We start from the raw sequence: 18,064 nt of genomic DNA, 5'->3' as shown, positions 1-18,064 counted from the left end.
GGCAGAGTTATTATGTTTCCTCTAAGCCTTCCTCCTGTGAGTATCAGTTACTCTGCTTTTACAAAAGATGCCCCATAGTGATTTACACGCTGGTGGTGTGATAGGAGCAGGCTGGGATTGCACCTGGCCAGCACTGTGCTCATGCTCCCAGAAATGTCATCCATGAGGACTGAAGCTTTCTGCTCAGTAGCTTCTTGGTCCTTGGTGAACCCCATGCCATCGTTGTCCATGAGATGGGGTGAAAGTTTGTGCCTCTGTGTGACATGAGATTTCTCATTTTTAAAACCAACAAAGACTCTTGGGAGATATATTTATATTTTATATTCCATAAAGACACAAAAATTGGAGCCGAGCAATCTTTATTCTTCTGTATGGTACCCTTAATAGCATTACTGATGGTGAGTTTAAAGCATGAGCAAGTTTCTGAATTGATTGTAGTTTTTAGCAATATTGCCAAACCCTGCAGTTTTACTGCAAGACACACACATTTGCTATTTCTCATAACACTACCAGGCCAGGTATCATGGGGTTACACCAGCATATTATGACTCCTGTGCCAGTATCAGAGTAATATTTGCAGCTGGCAACAGATTTTTGTTCTTTTAGGCTCCACAGAGAGCTCATCTTAGAACCTACTAGTGTAGCTGTGGCAGGGGGAGATGTATATGCATGGTAAATAAGGAGATGTAATTTGAAGGTTGGCTACAGGCTTCTGAACAGTGATGAATGCAGCCCTTTGCACTGTGTCTTTGGGATCCTGAATCCTTCAGCACACAGGAGGCTTGCGGTATGTTGTCAGGGGCTGGACAGAAAGGCTGGTATGTTGGGAGGATAACAGTTAAGGGTCTGCTTTCCTCCTTTCTGAGTGGTTTGGGAAACTGTGATTCAGTCACTCCAGTGTTTAAAATTGAAAAGGTTTAATACCGCCTCACTTCGTGTACACAGAGTGCTCTGACAACCCCAAGTTCATGCTGAATTTGTAAAGCAAAACTTAGAGAGGCAGCTGATGTAGCTGTTAAATGGCATGGGAAAATGAGGTCCTGCTGCAGACTGAGAGCCCAGGTGTTGTAACAGGGTTAAAAAATAAATAACTTAGGCTTTGTCAAGATTGTTAAGGTGCTACCCTTGGAAACAACAAGCCAGCAGAGAAGTCTGTTAGCGTTAGTTGTTAATTTGATGCTGTGCAGTTTCTGGTGCTGCATTTCGTGGATTTCAACCTAAGCTTCGACCCTAGGACAAGTGTGAAAGTGTATGTTGCATTTTCTTTCACATAGACACTGATTCCTTGAGTTGTGACTTACCGGTGCATCACTTGAGACTGAAATATTGTGGACATCCAAAAGGCAATGGTGTTTCCATCTCCTTGGTCTGCAGTGAGCGAGTCGAGCCAGAGGTGTTAGTAAGCAAGGTAGCTCAAGCCTGACATTGCCCTTAATGCACAGACTGAGGCCAAACGGGGAGCTGGAGGCAAAACATCTTCCCATAACTGCTGGTGACACCAAGTCTCCCTGGCGTGGAGTAAGGATGCAAGGTTCCTGCTTGAGCTTTGTGCTGCGGCTGGTGCCAGACCCAGGATTTCAGGTGCCCTGTGATAACCTGACTACAGTGAGTACAGTGGAGACCAGCGTGGTGGAGAGCGAAGCTGCTCTCCTTTGGTCAAAGTCTTGTAGGAGTTTCTAATGCGGGTTAACATGCGTAATTCAATCCATCCTTTTTTTCCATGTTCAGAGCTGTGTAACTAAATACTGATTTGCTGAACACAACTTGAATAATGAAGTTATCTGTGGCTAAAAGCCTTCCTCAGTACATATAATCCCACTCAAAAAAGAAAGAAAATAGAGCTGTATCCTCTCTTCCGCTGTTTTAAAACAGCACAGATATTCATAAGGGGGAATATTAATCTTCATCCCTGTTTGTTCCACGGATTGAAACATGTTCACATGCATGGCGTGCCCAGCAAGTGAGAGGTGGTGTACGCAAAGTACTGCCAGTCCTTCATCCAAAGCTTTTTCTTTTCTTTATCACCAGACCTGGTTCATTCCACAGAGAAACAGATTAAAAACTGCACCTTGTGTTTCTTGCTCAGTTTAGAGGTAACAGGTCGAAAATATACGTATGTGCAGCATGGTCAGGTTTTGCGTAGGAGTATAGCTCTGTATCTGTTTTGTAGCACTTCTACTCAAATCATGCCAGTAGTATAGATTATTTTGGTTTTCCTCAGTGGCAGCTTTGCTCCCTGCGATGAGATGCAAACATCTGGTAGCTTGTAAGAGCCTAAAAATAGTCTTTAAGCTGATAAAGGCATGATATGACTTTTGAAAATACAAGGTGTTTTTTCCCCATGGTGTTACTTTCTTTAGGTCACTTTGTGTTTACGATATCACAGCCTACTGCAGGAGACACTTGGTCTGTGGGCTGGCAGGCTGGAGACAGGGGTTCTCATTGTTTTCCTCTCTTTGCTCTGGGGAGGACCATTTTTTCTTTGTTCGTTGAATAAACATTGCAAACCTGAGAATTTGCTTGTGGCATTCACTGCCACATGATCACTGCCTTGTGCTGAGGATTTTGCTGCTCTTGTCTCAAAAATGCAGGAAGAGGTTCCAGCAAGCAACATCTGTTTTCCTGTAATTTTTGTATTGGAAGTGATCAGCTTTTCTAAGCTAAGCTATTTTTGTAATTAATTGGGTGTAGAAATTTGTTATGTAGTTCCTTTTTTTTTTTTGAAGTTTTGCTTTCATTTTTCTACTGGTTCCTTTTTTAGCTGATGGCAAACATTTATTTGAATTGGAGCAGTATACCATGGAAACCAGAGAATTTACCTTGAAAAGCTACTAAACATGTGCTAGACTCCTGCAAGCCTAAATGCTTCGGTTTATTTTCAGGCTAACCTGTTTGAGCATTGATTTTCCTGCTGGTGCTTTGGTCCAGAGAGTATAACCTTGCTTATGTATGTCATTATTTTTTTTTTGTGTTGCTGACCTGTAGAAAAGCATTTTTTGTGGGTACATTAGGTATTTTTGCCATGCAGATCAAAATCCAGGCTTCCTATTCAATAACTAGGTGCAACACATTGCATTAAGATACTAATCTGTAAGGGGGAGAGAAGGTTTGTGACATGAGTAACACTAAACATTTGCTCTGTAGATCCTTAAATCCATTAGTATTATGATTTTAAGAGGAGTTTGGGTACTGGTTATGGACCAGAGCTGCATAGTAATAGAAAATTTAACAAATATAGAGCAGGAAGGAGTCCTTCCCACAGTTGCAAAGTGGTGTTCATAACACAAAACTGTTAAAGCTCTTGAGAAATCAGTAGCAAGCTCAGAAAGGACAGTGCTGTGTATACAAGACCAGAGCTCAAATCGGTTAGACTTTTCCCTGCCAGAGTCTAGCTATTGTTTTGCAGTAATTTTGTCTTCAACATGAATTGCAAACTATTGGTAAATGCTGTCCTAATGACCGGTTTGGGGTTTTTCTCCTCCCCAGAAAGAAGAATGCCAACACGAATATGAAGTGAACCATTTCCTATATTTGCCACAGCGCCTGGATGCTCATATCGGATGGTTAGAGACAGAGACTTGCCTCTCACCAAACTGCTTCCTCGGACAAGATGAAGCCAAGGAGGAGCTTTCCGACACGCTGGAGTCACAGTGACTGCTGCCCAGTTTAAAATTGATGTCAGACTGTGCCCGAGCTGCCTGGCGAGATGAAAGAAGTGGTGTCGTGGTCACCCGAGGAGGTGACGAATTGGCTAACGGAAAATGCTGTGCCGGAGTATTGTGAGCCATTGAAGAGCTTCACGGGGCAGGATTTGATCAACCTCACGGAGGAGGATTTTAAGAAGACGCCTCTCTCCCGGGTGTCTTCCGACAGTGGACAGCGGCTATTGCACATGATTGAAACTTTAAAAATGGCTCACCACATTGAGGCTCACAAAAACGGGCATGTCAACGGGCACATCTGTGTCAGCATGAGCAACACCACGCGTGAGAATGGCTTTAGCAGTAAAATGAAGCTAAACGGGATGCCAAATGGTTATAAGAAGGAGATGATAAAGATCCCTATGCCAGAGCCAGAGCGCTCACAGTATCCTATGGAATGGGGCAAGACTTTCCTGGCTTTTATTTATGCACTTTTTTGTTTCATCTTTACCACAGTGACTATCTCAGTCGTTCATGAACGAGTGCCTCCCAAGGAGGTGCAGCCTCCCCTACCAGATGCATTTTTTGATCGCTTTGATCGGGTGCAATGGGCTTTTTCTATTTGTGAAATCAACGGCATGATCCTTGTAGGACTGTGGTTTATTCAGTGGCTGCTCTTAAAATACAAGTAAGTAAAACCTTTTGAAAACCGGGTGCTAGTGTATACTTCTGACAAATTTTGGAGGTCAGATACTGGTTTACATCCAAATAAAATGAAGCTTCTTGTGATCTTTCCGATTTTGGTTTCCTGAACTGAAAGATACCATGCCATAGGCAAACTGCAGTTTGTGTGGGCTGCTTGCACAAAAGGGAAAAGTTCAGTCCAACTGCTAACTAAGAAACTAAGAAATAGCCTTGGTCTTGTTTGCCTGCACAATTAACCTGAGCCCTTTTCATGTGTGAAAAGCCATGAATTGGATGTAATGATGTTCTTAACTCAGTTGACTGTCCTGTCTGTTTAGAGGGAGCACAGCTCACACTGTTGTGAACACAGCTGCGAACCAACTTGGGATCGGTTTAGAGTCTCTGTAGTTTGCCTGATGTAAAGACCTACCCTAAGATTATGATGCTCTTGGACAAAACCAACAGGCAGTGGTTTAGTCTGTGCAGCTACACAGTGTTGCATGAAAAAGTGTTGAAGTACCTTTTCTGCTTGACATTAGATGGGACAGGTAATGTCAAACACAAAGCACGTCAAAAGCTAATCATAAAATATGCAAAAGCATAGATGTGCAATGAATTTGCAAGGTCTTAGTGGTTGTCTGCCTTCTTGTTCATACTGGTCAGAATTGCAAGGGTGAAGTTGCCTGCCAATGGAAGTTAACCTACTGCTTACCCTCCACAGAGTGCGTGCAGATGCTTGATTGGGGGTATTTATACTGCCGTAAATCCACACCTTCGGCTGCCTTACCACGAGTGTCTGATAGAAATCCTTGTGCTGCCATGGCTGTGAATGAAGAGCTTGAAGTCAAGTGGCTTAAGCAGTATGAGGTGGCATATCGCCTTTCCTTTCAGAAACCAGGCACAAGAATGTCCCCATAGCTGACCAGCCCAAAAAGGGTCTCCTCTTCTCCTCTGCTAATACAACATCTCATTCTTTACCTGTTCACTGACTCTTTTTTGTGACTCCTATGTAGGAAACTGAGGGAAGAACATAATTTGGGCCCCACTGTGTGAAATACAAGATCCTTCAGTTCACAGGATTTTGTAATGTCCTTAGAATTACAGATTTCCCTTTTTAAAAGAAATAAAAACAGAGGCCAATAGATCACTCACCCTTATAATGGAGAAAAACTTTAAAACTGAAACATAAGCATGTGTTTCACCAGCTTCATAAGCTACAGGTGGCTTGAAAAGAGAGAATTGCTAAGCTGGGGCAGGATGCCCTTGTGCAACACAGATGTGGATTTCCATAGGAATGTGACAAATGTTTAAGTAATCCACAAGACTGAGATGATGATTTATTCATCTTTTCTACTGTTTTATAATATGTAATATATTTTATCAGGTGAAATTTTAAAATCATTGTACACTTTCACAGAGGTGGCATTCCTTAAAGGAAGGTTTCTAGAATGGTTAATTTATTGTTATTATAGGACTGTAAAAAACTGTGAAATTGCTTGGGTTTTTGTTTTGTTTTGTTTTTTTAAATGTGCACATATGTACAAGAGGAAGGATTTACCCCAGCTTGGCCTCTTGTTTTGTTTATGGCTGTAAGCTTCAGTATCACTCTTACATCGGTGGCTGCAGTGCTACCAACTGCACTCCAGCTCCTCTCCCCACTGCTCCAGCTGCCTGTGGTGAACGTGGGGGACCATTAACTTTCCTGGGGTCTCTGAATGTAACTGTTGTTCAAAACCGAGGGAAGCACCTAGAGAAGGTCAAGAATGGGTTGTCAGGTTAATAGGGCTATATGAGGGATCAAACACCCTGTGATGGAGCTGAGCAGAGTCTTTAGATTAAGAACAGCAGAGGCCATAAGGTCCTTGGAGATTTCGAAGCAGTGAGACATGGGTTGACTTGATGATAAAGTATGTTGATATCATTGATAGATGTGAAGATTCCCCCCTACCCCATCCCCATTTGCTTTGATGTGTTTGTTTTTACTTGCTTTAGAAGGGCTCTTTCTGTTGTTAGGGGAAGGTGTCAGGGAGGTGCAGAGCTTTCCCAATATCAAACCTGGAATAGCTGGTCAGCACTGGTCAGTGTGTGTACTGGTCACATAATGCTTCTTTTATCCTTCTTTCTATTAAAAGTCTTCTTTTATGTCAATGAGCAAAGGTATCAAAGTCCAAGAGGCCCAAGCTGTTGGTAAGCAGCAGAAAGGGAAGAATGGGAGAGGTGTGCATGGGAACAGGAGTCCAGTGAGGTCGCTTTATCTGGAGGACCTCATTCTCGTGGCTTTGGACGGTGAACCACTAAGTGCTGTAAAAAGACTTGAATCGCTTTTGTGGTGTGGGTTATCACCTCCCTTTAAAACTTAAATCAGGAATGAAGAGAGAGAATTAAGCCAGCTAGACCTTCCTCACTTCCCTGACCTCTGATGGTGTCAGGGATAGCCATTGCCACACATCTGCAGCATCTGAAGATAAGACATGAATCCAGGTGATTGCTGGGCAGGTTGAGACCTGGTTCTTCTCCTACTCAGAGATGTCATTCACAGGTGTCTCCAAGTGCAAGCTCAGGGTCACCGGTGAACCAGCAGCATTGTTATCCATGAGCTGAATTGCAGCCAGTGGCTGGGCTGAACCTTTGAGCGAAGGAGGCAGCTCCATAGTTTCAGGCTTCTTGAGACATTTTTCTTTGCCAAGCAGTGAAATTCCTATTGCTTATCCTACCAGATCCATTATTTGCCAATAACCTGATTTCATCCAAGCTGAGCCTGCCGTTCTCCCAAGCAATGAAGGACAATAGAGATATGTCATTCATGATACTGCTCACCCAGGTCTTCCTTGTTTAGTCCAGGGATTGCATGATGATGTTGAATAGGACCTACGTGTCTTCTTCGTTGGACTGCAAAGTTGGGGCCAAAATGAAAGAGGGTGTTGGGTGTGTCTATCCAGCTAACCACAGTGCAGGGCTTCCCTTGGGCCCTGTTACCGCTTTCTTGCCTGAATATTAATTTTACCTTCAGGTAGAGACTGGTGTTTCTGGGTGGCTTCAGGGCAAGGCACTAGATTTGATGTGAGGAAATCAGTGACAGCTTTCTTTGAACATCCATAGAGAATACTGTCCATGGCATTGGGTTGGGTTGGTTTCTCACCAGAAAGCAGGAGCAAGGTGGGTGTGCAGGTCTTGGCTGGGGACTCTGGGCTGCCCAAGCCTTTTTCCGCAGACACCACGGGGAGCTCGAAGAGTCCAGGCGAGCTGCTGAGACAGAATTAACTTCTCTGGGAAGCATTCCCAGATGTTTTGGGAGAAGTACAATGCTGGTTTTTGGCCATGCGGGACATCTGATTCAGCCTGCACGCTCATGGGACTGAAAAAGCAGCACACTCCCTACCCGCATTAGGTGAGGTCTGGGTAGTTGTAATAAAAGTTGTCTTGGCCAGTAATAAGCTTAGAGGCTGTACTTGCTAGCTGGCTCATAATCTCACACACACACACACACAAATCCTTTTGAGAAGGGAAAATATGAGACATTTTACATTTTTTTTTTATTACAGTACAGAGCACTTTGACACAAACTTTCCTAAGCTAAAATAAGCTAAATCCAGCTAAACTAAGTAGGTTTGTGGGTAGTTTTAATTAAAAAAAAAGTTCAGTGCTTGATAAAACACTGCCACTTCTTTGGTCTCTTGAAATACAGTGCTGCTCAGTCTTTAATCCCCAACCCCCCTGTTTGTCTTTATACCAGGTTATAAAGAAAAACAAGTTCGTGTCTGGTTATAAAAGCGAGGCACAAGTGTGAGTTCTTTATTGGATCACCCTTCCGAGAGGAAAATTCCCCATACAAAATGCAGAGGAAAACCACTGTCCAAATGGCATGGTGCCTTCCACTCTTAAATTTCAGTCCATGGAGCTACATTAATAAAGTATAATTTTTAACTCCCAGCTTTGTCCATGTTTACACCAGGAGGGGGAAGAAAAAATATGAAATACTGTGTTTCAATAGCAGTGAGCACTTGAGTGCAAAATGCATTTACACTGTAATAGTTGAAGCTTTTCTGATAAATTAAGACATGCAGTTGTTATTGATCTGGCACTGCAGTCATACTCCTCGAGAGTGGAGCACGACAGTTTAATAACTCTGCCAAAAGCTATTAAAAATAAAAAAGATGGCCAATTTTGAGCTTTGAAAGAGCTCGGCTTGATAGAAATACTGTTTTTTAAAAAGTGAATGCTTCAAAATAGCAACAAATGAATGCCAGAACTTGCAGCTTGTGTTGTAACCCTTGTATTCCCCAAACAATCATAATGGTAAATAACAATGGTTTAAAATCAACTGAACCCAACAGGGTCTGTAACCAGCAGAGAACGCAAATGGTTGATGTGGTTAAGGTCACGAACTGCTGTAACTGGATTTGCCCTTGATTTTTTGTAACACTGGCAGCGATTTCTCTTTGCTGAACTCTGTGTGAGCTCAGACAGAGATTGCTCCTGTCCTGACGTATGTGCCAGAAGGGGTTTAATTGTCATAGCTCTTTCCTTGTGATGTTGTTAGCTGGTACATAACAGTGAAACTTAGCGGGCCAGTTTTGGTGCTGGCTGTCACTCCTGAGTCGAAGCTGCAGCTCTTTACCCCGGTGCCCTTGCTGGTTTTGCAGAACTGCATCACGGTACCCCAAAATTGCATCTGCCCTCTCTGCGTATGTCAGCTACTTGCTGGCAGCCCTCAATGAATAAATCTCTTTGCAGCTATGGCTGCTTGCCTTGAGAGTGGCTTCCTGTGAAAACACCCCGTCCTGTAGCCAACGCAGCTCTAAATTTGTATTTTGGAGGTTTTGTTGCTCATGTGAATTGCTTCCTCTTTAGTGCTGCTTGGAAAAGATGTGTTCTTGCTTGTTTGGGTCATACAAGCTATTTCTTTTCAAACAGCCCTTTGTAATTACTAAATCTGTGTGTCAGCCAAAATAAATTTACTCCTTTTCATCTTAGAATGAAAATATTGTAACTTTATCCCCTGCCTTGAATAGAAAATTAGTGACCACTCAAAGCTAATGGAGGGCTGTGGGGCATGAAATCCCTTTTAATGTCTTCAACACTAAATCTGCACAGGTTTTTGTATTCTAATCCTTGTATTTCCTGTAATGACCTTCATGCGTAATGTAAGTTGAGTTGCTCTTTTTCTGACCTGTAAAGCATGGGAATATTTGTAAAGTAATTCAGTATTCTCAGGTGTAAGCTGATACTGTCACAAGGTTCAAAAGCATTGAGAAGAGAACAGTTGGTACTTTATTTTATTTACCTTTGCATGTTTTGTTTGCATTGAGTGACCGCCTTATTTTTTTGCCTTTTTTCTTTTTTTTTTTTTTCTTCTAGGTCTATAATTAGCAGAAGATTTTTCTGTATAGTTGGCACACTATACCTGTATCGGTGTATTACAATGTATGTGACTACACTCCCAGTACCTGGCATGCATTTCAAGTGTTCTCCAAAGGTAAATTTCTTCTGGCTGCTTTTCCATATTTTAATCTGTATATTTTCCCCTTGTCCTGCTGTTACCAAAACTGTCAGCAACACTTTCTCAGTAATTGTTTCTAATTTGAAAATACCAGTTTGGCATGATGGGGATGTCCTGCAGATCATTGGCTTCTCTCTCGGTGAAGGTGTTGACGGTTGCTGTGGGGCAGTGCAGGCATTCCCACCCTTTTCGAAGCGCTAATCTATGCAATATCTGTAGCATTTTCAACTGATTTGCACGATCAGCATTTTTCTATCTCCACTGAAGCAGTTGAAGGTGTGCAACTTGCGGAGGTGCCGTATGTGACTCATTTATTTCTAAACACTTCAGGGTGTCAAATCCAAGTATGATTTGTGTTTGAAAATGGCCCAGAGAGACTTTCCTAAGGCTGCTGAAACTGTCTGCTTTGCAACCATTTATCCCTGCATATGTTTTTGCAATTGTGTTAGCGCAAGGACTTGCCACCTCCTCTCCAATCTAGCACTGACTCCTGTTTGTTATGCTGAGGAATAAAATGGGCTTGTGAAAGCCATGGCTGAAACCAAGCTACTGAAACAGAGCTCCTTAGGCAAGACCTTTGTAGTCAGCCTTGAAGGGTGATTTGGGTGCTTGGGATGGAGATGGGACAGGGCTGGTGGTGTTGCATCCATCCCATATCACACAAGCATTGGTGTAAGCGTGGTCCTTACTGCAACGTGCTGTTTGTGGTAGGGAAATGCAGTCTAATACAGACCAGACTTCTGTGGTAGGGAACAAGGTACATAGATGGGACGCAAGTGCTCTTTCTCCACACTGGTTCCTCTCCGTGCTCCTCCTGGGGTTGTTTGTGCTATAGCTTGATTTAAGCAGGAAAAAAAAGGGGGAAAAAAGTAATTTCTGTGAAATGTCTACTGCATGCACAGTTCAATGACTTTGTGTGCACAGCCATAAGTTAGATGACAGGTAGTAAAATCACTGATTTACAGGTAGTAAAATCCTGATTTGACTCGGTACACATGCTGTCGCTGTTTCAGTGAGGATTGCTGGTGTGTACAAACAAAGCCAAAACGCTTTGGGTCCTCAGGGGAATAAAGCCAATGAATGTACTATACCAGTTGTTTGACAAGGCAGAGCGTTTGCCAAGCCACATGTGGCTTTTTGAGGGACCGAGGTCTTTTGTAAAGAGAAGTGAGTGGGAGAGGAGACAGCATTCTATTTGATCAGTCGGCCATTATGAAATTAAAAAAGAAAGAACACAGGTATTTATGGGCTGAAGTGAGTAATTCTGCCGGTTTGGGAAATTTACAGCGTTGGCAAGTCCGTCTCATTACTCAAGTAAAGACAAGCCTATGTTGTGCTCTTCTACTGCCCCGATAAGACTAAGGATTAGCTGGGCTTTCTTGAAAGCTGTAAATATACTGGTGGGAAAACAATAACCTCTCAACACCTTGTCGAGTTATATATGATTATGAAGAGTGGGCTTTGGGGAGCATTTTAATGTTTTGTAAGGAACTGTTGGCAGGAAGTGTTTAATTGCTGCAAAGACCCTGTTTAAATCTGTCAGAAATTAATAATTTCCACTTCTTAAAGCAAGACCGAGCTTTAAAATAGAAGACAAACTTGCCAATAATATAGGCATAATATAATATATAACCTCCCATTGGGTCCCAGAGGTGCTCAGTATGTCGTGGTTGTGCTTGTCCTACAGCATACATTTTTTTTTTGTTTATTTAACATTTGGGCTTGTTTTAGAGCTGGGAGCAGCAAAAATAAAGTCTTAGGACAGTGCGAGCTGCCTTTCAGTCTCCTGAAAGAAGGGAGAGGGGTGTCCTCACCAGAAAGGACTTGGTTTATTTTGATTTGGTTTTCCTAAGGCAAATTGAAGTTTTTTCAGAAACTCCCTCTGAACCAGCCTCATGGTTTGGAGATGGGTCAGAGCAAATCCTTCAGGTGTGGGGTAACATTCCTGTTGCTCGTGTGGATTGTGTGAGTTAAAGCCACTGCAGAAGTTTGGCACCGTGGTCTGACAAACTCCATATATGTTTCTTTTGGAATGTGAAGTGGAAAGTCATGATTTTGAAGACTTTCCAAGGCAGGGCAGTGGGAGGCCTTAGAGTTTGGAGTGAGATACTTTCTTCTGTGTGTTGAATCTGGGTTTTGGCAGCTGGACGTACAGCTTGGGCAGTTCATCCTGTTTTCTGTTGGATTATCATCTGTAGGGGCTGTGCTGTTATGAACAAGATGAATTAAGCTTGGTTTATTTTACAGTGCATTGCCTCTTGAACAGAAGGAAAAATAGATGTTTAGAGAACATGACAAAATTCTAGCTATAGCTGGAAATATTTTTAATTCCTTTTTATTGGCGAAGCTGGATTTTTGGGACAGTATTACAGAAGTCATAGGTTTTCCAAGAGTCATTACTCTGAACCTGATTGTATATATGTGAGGTTCATATATGTATATACACACACCCATTGCATATCCCAGTACAAGAATATAATGAATAAAAGGAGATCTGAACCCATTAGCTCTGCTTGAAGACTCCCATTAAAAATCATTTTCCTGCACAGCCACGAACATTAGCAAAGGCTGCCAACAAGACCTGGGAGAAAGATTACGCCTTTACATGGTAGCAGCATTAAGTACTTATAAATAACATAGAAAACAATTTTTGCTCACCTTCCTGTTTTACTGTGAGTGTGGCACTGAGTGTAGCCACTGACAGGAGTTTAACAACTTTTGGACCAGTTTTTTGCTTTGGTATTATACTGAAAAGATGGCATGTTTTTCATTGCAACTGGAAGTGACCTGGTGTAAAGGGTTTTTACACACATACATACACAAATATGTGTGTCAATAAAATTGCCTTTTTTCCATGCCTTTTCAATCTATATTGTGAGCGTAGGAAAAAACCTGTAGTCCTTTGGGATATTGTATTTATAGAGAAATTGTAATAATTTCCTTAATTCTTTATACATTGAATACTTCAAATAAAATAGTATTTTAGACAAATGGATGGAGGTGCATATGCCTGTGCTCACATGAACACTAGGTATAATAGATGCAAAGCATCAATAAAAAAATTTAGACTCATGTCTCATTTCCAGTCTTTTTCCCTCTAGAATTGTACTGCTAGCTTTTGGAAGAGGCTGTGGATTTACTGATTAATCTTGTGTATCAAAGGAAGAAGAGAAAATAAGTGAAAGACAAAGTTGCTGGCTAACACCATTGCTTTAAACTCTGAAAGGTTAGCGCTGATATTTTGCTGTGCTTTTGTGTTTTACTCTTCCACCAGCTTTTTGGAGACTGGGAATCTCATCTGCGAAGGATAATGAAACTAATTGCTGGCGGAGGATTGTCCATCACAGGATCCCACAACATGTGCGGCGACTATCTGTACAGCGGTCACACTGTCATATTAACTCTTACATACTTATTTATCAAAGAGTGTAAGTTCATTACTGTTCATGTGGAGTTTCCTGTTGTATAATTCCTTGCTAATTGAAGAATTATTGTTCTGCTGATCGGTAAATACAATTAAAGTAAAAATGCACATTTTTTTCCATTAAATAAAAAGAATAGAACTTCAGAGACATAGGGCTTACTGAAAAAGAAAACTTTGCAGACAAAATAAAACACTTCACTGTGTAGATGTCTGAGTTAAGCATTTTATTTCAGAAAAAAATTGTTTAGAATCTAACTGAAACCTTCATTGCACCCGGCCTGATGGATGGTATTTCAACTATATGTCTCCTAGTCTAGGGAGAAGTGAATGCCATGCTACATGCAAGGTTGCTCATTTTGCAAGAATCAGGCCTTAATGTATGCATTTATCTTTTATGAAAGGCAAGAGGAATGGATTGCCATCTATTTAGAATCAATATTGAAATACAAATCAGTTAATTTTACTGACCAGGGTATATTATATCATTATGTATTGGGCCTGTTTCTCAAAGATTTCATAGATTTTCTATTTTCCAAGGATCTGATTAACCCAAGTACAATTTTAAGTTACACCTTAAGAGAACGATACTTATTTTGTGATCTCAGCATTCCTGCTCTTAATCTTAATGCAGGCATTGCACTACCCACCCAGGATTGCAGTCCGCGTCCTCTGCTAATTACAGCAATAGTCTTGTGCGCTGATGATGTTACGCTTTGAAATAATCACTGCTTGTGCTTCTTTCCAGATTCCCCACGGCGACTCTGGTGGTATCACTGGCTTTGCTGGGCACTCAGCATGGTTGGGATGTTCTGCATCCTCCTTGCTCATGACCACTACACTGTGGACGTGGTGGTGGCTTACTACATCACTACAAGACTTTTCTGGTGGTATCATACAATGGCCAACCAGCAAGTGAGTTTCTCCCAGTCTTTGGATCCGCGTGGCTCTGCTTACTGTAGCGTGGTGGTGGGCAAATATCCACACTTTGCCTTGAGCCTTTCTGCAGGAGTAGACGTGGACTCACCTGTGTCTTGTTGATAATCCCTCTCTTCCTCCCCCCTCGCATTGGGTTTGCAGGAAAGAAAGAGGTGTCATCAGTTGGGTTCATCTTGCGTCTTGACTGCAAAAATACCTGAAGGTATACCTGCAGGCAGGCAGGCCTCTCTGCTTCTGCTGTGTAACCTCAGTTTTTGAAATCCGTCTGAATTCTGGGCCAGTTTGCCAGTTTTGTGATAGCAAAGCAAACCGTTTAGATGTGGAGCGGGTTTTTTGCCTTGGGTTTTTTTTGTATTCTGTGGCTTGTGCCCTTTAGTTAGATGACAAGTCCCTTGACGAATAGTATGAGGCCTCACTAAAAATGAACCAGTTTTTCAAAGTGTTTCCAAGTGGCTGTAAGTTCCCCTAGCCAAGGGAAATGTTTTCCTTCTGGACGATAGTGCAGCAGAATAAGGCCCGTGTCTGGGAAGGCATGAAAAACAGGGTGATGAGGGAAATACTGAGAATAAGGAGCTGCTTAGGAGGAGACACAGCACTTCATGGGAGAGAGCAAAGCATGGTTTGTAATACTCAACCAGAGAGCAGCGGTAAATGATTCACAGGTCAAACGAAGAAGTCTAAATGAGGTCTCATGTCATTCTTATTGTTCTTACATTCCTGCCAGTGAACTAGATCAATAAGAGATGAGCTTACAATGCTGAGGAATGCGAGAGAAAATGTGCAAGTCTGTTATCCATGGGAAAGACCTAATGAGTTAAGAGAAACTTACTCTTAGATCTATAACAGCAAATTGGTGTCCAAATATTTTCTGTACAACGTGGAGAAAGATATTTTGCTTATCTGTTGCATATGACTCCAGTTAATTATGTTTAAGAAAGACCTAGTATGATGATAGGAAATTAGTTAATATTGTGATGGTACAGATTTTTAGATCATATCAAGGTCTTCTAGCTACCATGTCATATTATTCCAGTGATTTTGACGCTACTTGAAGTGATACAACACAGTCGAGCCCTGTGGTACATTTTTACCACCAAATACCTAATTGCATTGTCCTTCCTGGTGCTGCTGCATGTGCAGAGGGCTGTGGCTTATATCTGACCTTAAAATCAAAAGCAAAAGCTAGAGTGAATTTATTTTACATGTGAGTTTATGACATGGAAAGAAAGCTTAACATACAAACCCCGTGCTTGCACTTCCTGGTGGGCTGATAGGATGCTTCCCTGCTCTGGCACTGAAAACGTGCAGCAGGGTAGTTGGATAATTCCCTTGGTGCCTGCCCACTCCTTGTGTCTCAGCTGTGGCTTGCTCATGGCTGGGAGAAGCCAAAGTTGGGTGGGAGCAGTTTGAGAGCATGTGGAGGGCAGGGCAGGGTTCGTTACCTCCTCCGCATGGGTTGAGGCATGCTTTGCTCATTGCTCTGTAGACACACAGCTGGGCTCCAAAGCAATTCTTGAGCTATAGGTAATTTCAGGGATACTTATGGAAACAGCTGTGCTTTGGGTTGGGTTTTTTTTCATTCCCAAAGGAGAGGAGAGACCGATCTTTTGGGCCTTTCATTCTTTTCCTGTGGGACCATTGAACAGCTGAGGTCTTGGAAACGAGGGTGAGCCTCACTTAGGAGCAATGTTTGGGGGGGGGCGGTGTGTGGCGGCTATGGAAAAGTAGCTCGGCTCCTCTTGATCTTTGTCCATGCAGATCTGTTTGGGAGGTGTTTCTAGATATCAAAAGATTTTTGGAAGCAGCTGTAAGCAAGACGACACCACTGATGAACAGTAGCAAGCGATGTGCAATGAAGTCATGCGAGTAAGTGATGTGCTCTTTCATAATTCTCTTTTTTTCTGATTATCTTTGTGCAGGTGCTAAAAGAAGCTTCCCAAACTAACCTCCTTGCAAGGGTCTGGTGGTACAAGCCCTTCCAGTACTTTGAAAAGAATGTCCAAGGAATTGTACCTCGCTCCTACCACTGGCCGTTCCCCTGGCCAGTGCTGCACCGGGGCAGGCAGGTGAAATACAGCCGACTGGTGAATGACACATAACAGCGTGTCGACGGACAAAATGGGGGGGAAAGGACCTGTCCCAAGTGCTAAGAACTCCATACGAGAAGATGCCATAAAAAAAAAAATCAACCCCTCCCTAACCCTTTCTTTTAACAGTTCCCTTGACTTAACCTATTCAGTTACCTGGTAAGCACTGTGATCTTTTTTTCTCTCCAAAGGATCTGCGTTGGACAACAATAAAGAAAATTTAACTTATCATGCACTGTTATACATTTCTTGTTAATAGATTTGGGATTTACATTTACCCATCACCATGTTCCTTTGTATATGATGCGACAGCATAAATGAAAGCTTTTATATCATAAGTTCTGGTCTTTCCAGTCACGTCTGGGAATAAAGCATATTATTTTCTTGGGAAAACATACTTTTCATATCTCTTGCCCCAAAGATTGGGCTGTAAGCCATTTTCTAGCAAATGACTATATGAAGGTTTCTAAATACCTGCCTTGGGTAAAATCGAGAAATCTTTCTACCTGTTGCACCGTGCTACAAATAAGATGATAGACACAGAAAGGTTTGGTAATCTTGATTTTGTAGAATCTGCAGTGACTGTGTCAAAAAGTGCAAAAAAAAAAGAAAAAAAAAACAGAAAAAAAAAGAAGAAAAAAAAGTTGTAAAGTGATTTTCTAAGTATTTCCTAACTTTATTTTTCAAAATGTGTATGAAAATTAAATTTAAAAAGATTTTTACATGTCAGAGAATAGAGAGTTAAAATTTAAAGAAAATGCTTCTTGGGAGAGAGAGATTTGTCTATGTTTCTAGTGCCTTTCTTGTCTTGATTGTATGGTCAGTAGGCAGTCTTAAATGTTTTTATTTAAAATAAAGTATTCCATGAAAGCAGAATTATATATACTGTATAATTACTAATTTTTGCATTTATAGCTAAATTAAACTGGAAATTTGCTTATAATGTTGAAATTGCCATGTGTAGGGAGAAGAAAACCAAATAAAAAGGGTCCGATCTTGCTCACACATTGTGGGCAGGTCAAACTAAAAGGTATCACTTTATTGTCTACTTGGTAGCTGTATTTTAAAAAGAAAAACAGCCATGAATTCCTGTTTTTTAAGAATTTTACAAATGATCACTGAGTGAACTATGAATGGTTTCTCCATCCCGTATTGAAATGTTGTTGAAAAACAACAAAGATAATCTATTTCTTTAAAATACTTGTGCAGAAACTGCATGTAATTATAAGTTTCACTCCTACCATACATACTGTATGTTTGGGGAAGTATTCTATCCTAAACTTGCCAATGTGCAGAACAGAATAGTTTTTTTAAAGAAAGAAGAAGAGAAAATATATATATAAATATATATATATATCCATTCTGTATTTTACGTGAAGCAGAGTTATCTTCTGTAGGGTTTTTGTGTATTCACAAGGTGATATTTGTATTGTAAAACAACAATGGTGAAGGAAAATAAAAAGGCTTTTGAAAAATGTAGTTTTCTTTATCTTTTTAATATTAAGTTTAAATTTAAAGCTGGGTTTATTCTTCCAAACCTTGCCTTTAATTTTATGTGTTATTGCACTATAGGCCATCAAATTTGGACTGTATGGAAACTGCATTGATTTTGAATTGCTGTTCACGTTGGGCAAAACAGTGCCTTATCTGAAATAAATGCTATGCAATAGATTCTGATCATGCGGGAGCTGGGAGCGGATGGGAGAAGCCTTCCTGGGAGCCATCACCAGGGCTTGAAAAATCTACCCCAAAACTGCTGGGACGGAGCTCATTGCAGGGTAAACATCCATGA

At 41.4% G+C, this 18,064-nt stretch overlaps 1 protein-coding gene across 7 annotated transcripts in view; it reads left to right on the top strand.

Annotated features, from left to right (window-relative positions):
• Positions 1 to 17,747, top strand: part of SGMS1 (sphingomyelin synthase 1) — a 110,309-nt gene extending 92,562 nt beyond the window's left edge. For all 7 annotated transcript variants that reach the window (XM_075025461.1, XM_075025455.1, XM_075025456.1 and 4 more), the window contains 5 exons: positions 3,487 to 4,329; positions 9,684 to 9,801; positions 13,100 to 13,253; positions 13,995 to 14,161; positions 16,105 to 17,747. In XM_075025461.1, the coding sequence (XP_074881562.1) occupies positions 3,707 to 4,329; positions 9,684 to 9,801; positions 13,100 to 13,253; positions 13,995 to 14,161; positions 16,105 to 16,284 (1,242 nt within the window). In that variant the 5' untranslated portion in view covers positions 3,487 to 3,706 and the 3' untranslated portion in view covers positions 16,285 to 17,747. The remainder of the gene's footprint in view (positions 1 to 3,486; positions 4,330 to 9,683; positions 9,802 to 13,099; positions 13,254 to 13,994; positions 14,162 to 16,104) is intronic.
• Positions 17,748 to 18,064: the final 317 nt, after the last annotated feature.

This window comes from Buteo buteo, chromosome 4 (assembly GCF_964188355.1).
Source record: "Buteo buteo chromosome 4, bButBut1.hap1.1, whole genome shotgun sequence".
Classification (NCBI taxonomy): domain Eukaryota; kingdom Metazoa; phylum Chordata; class Aves; order Accipitriformes; family Accipitridae; genus Buteo; species Buteo buteo.
Note: the sequence above shows the minus strand (reverse complement) of the source record. Positions and strands in the feature narration are given on the sequence as shown.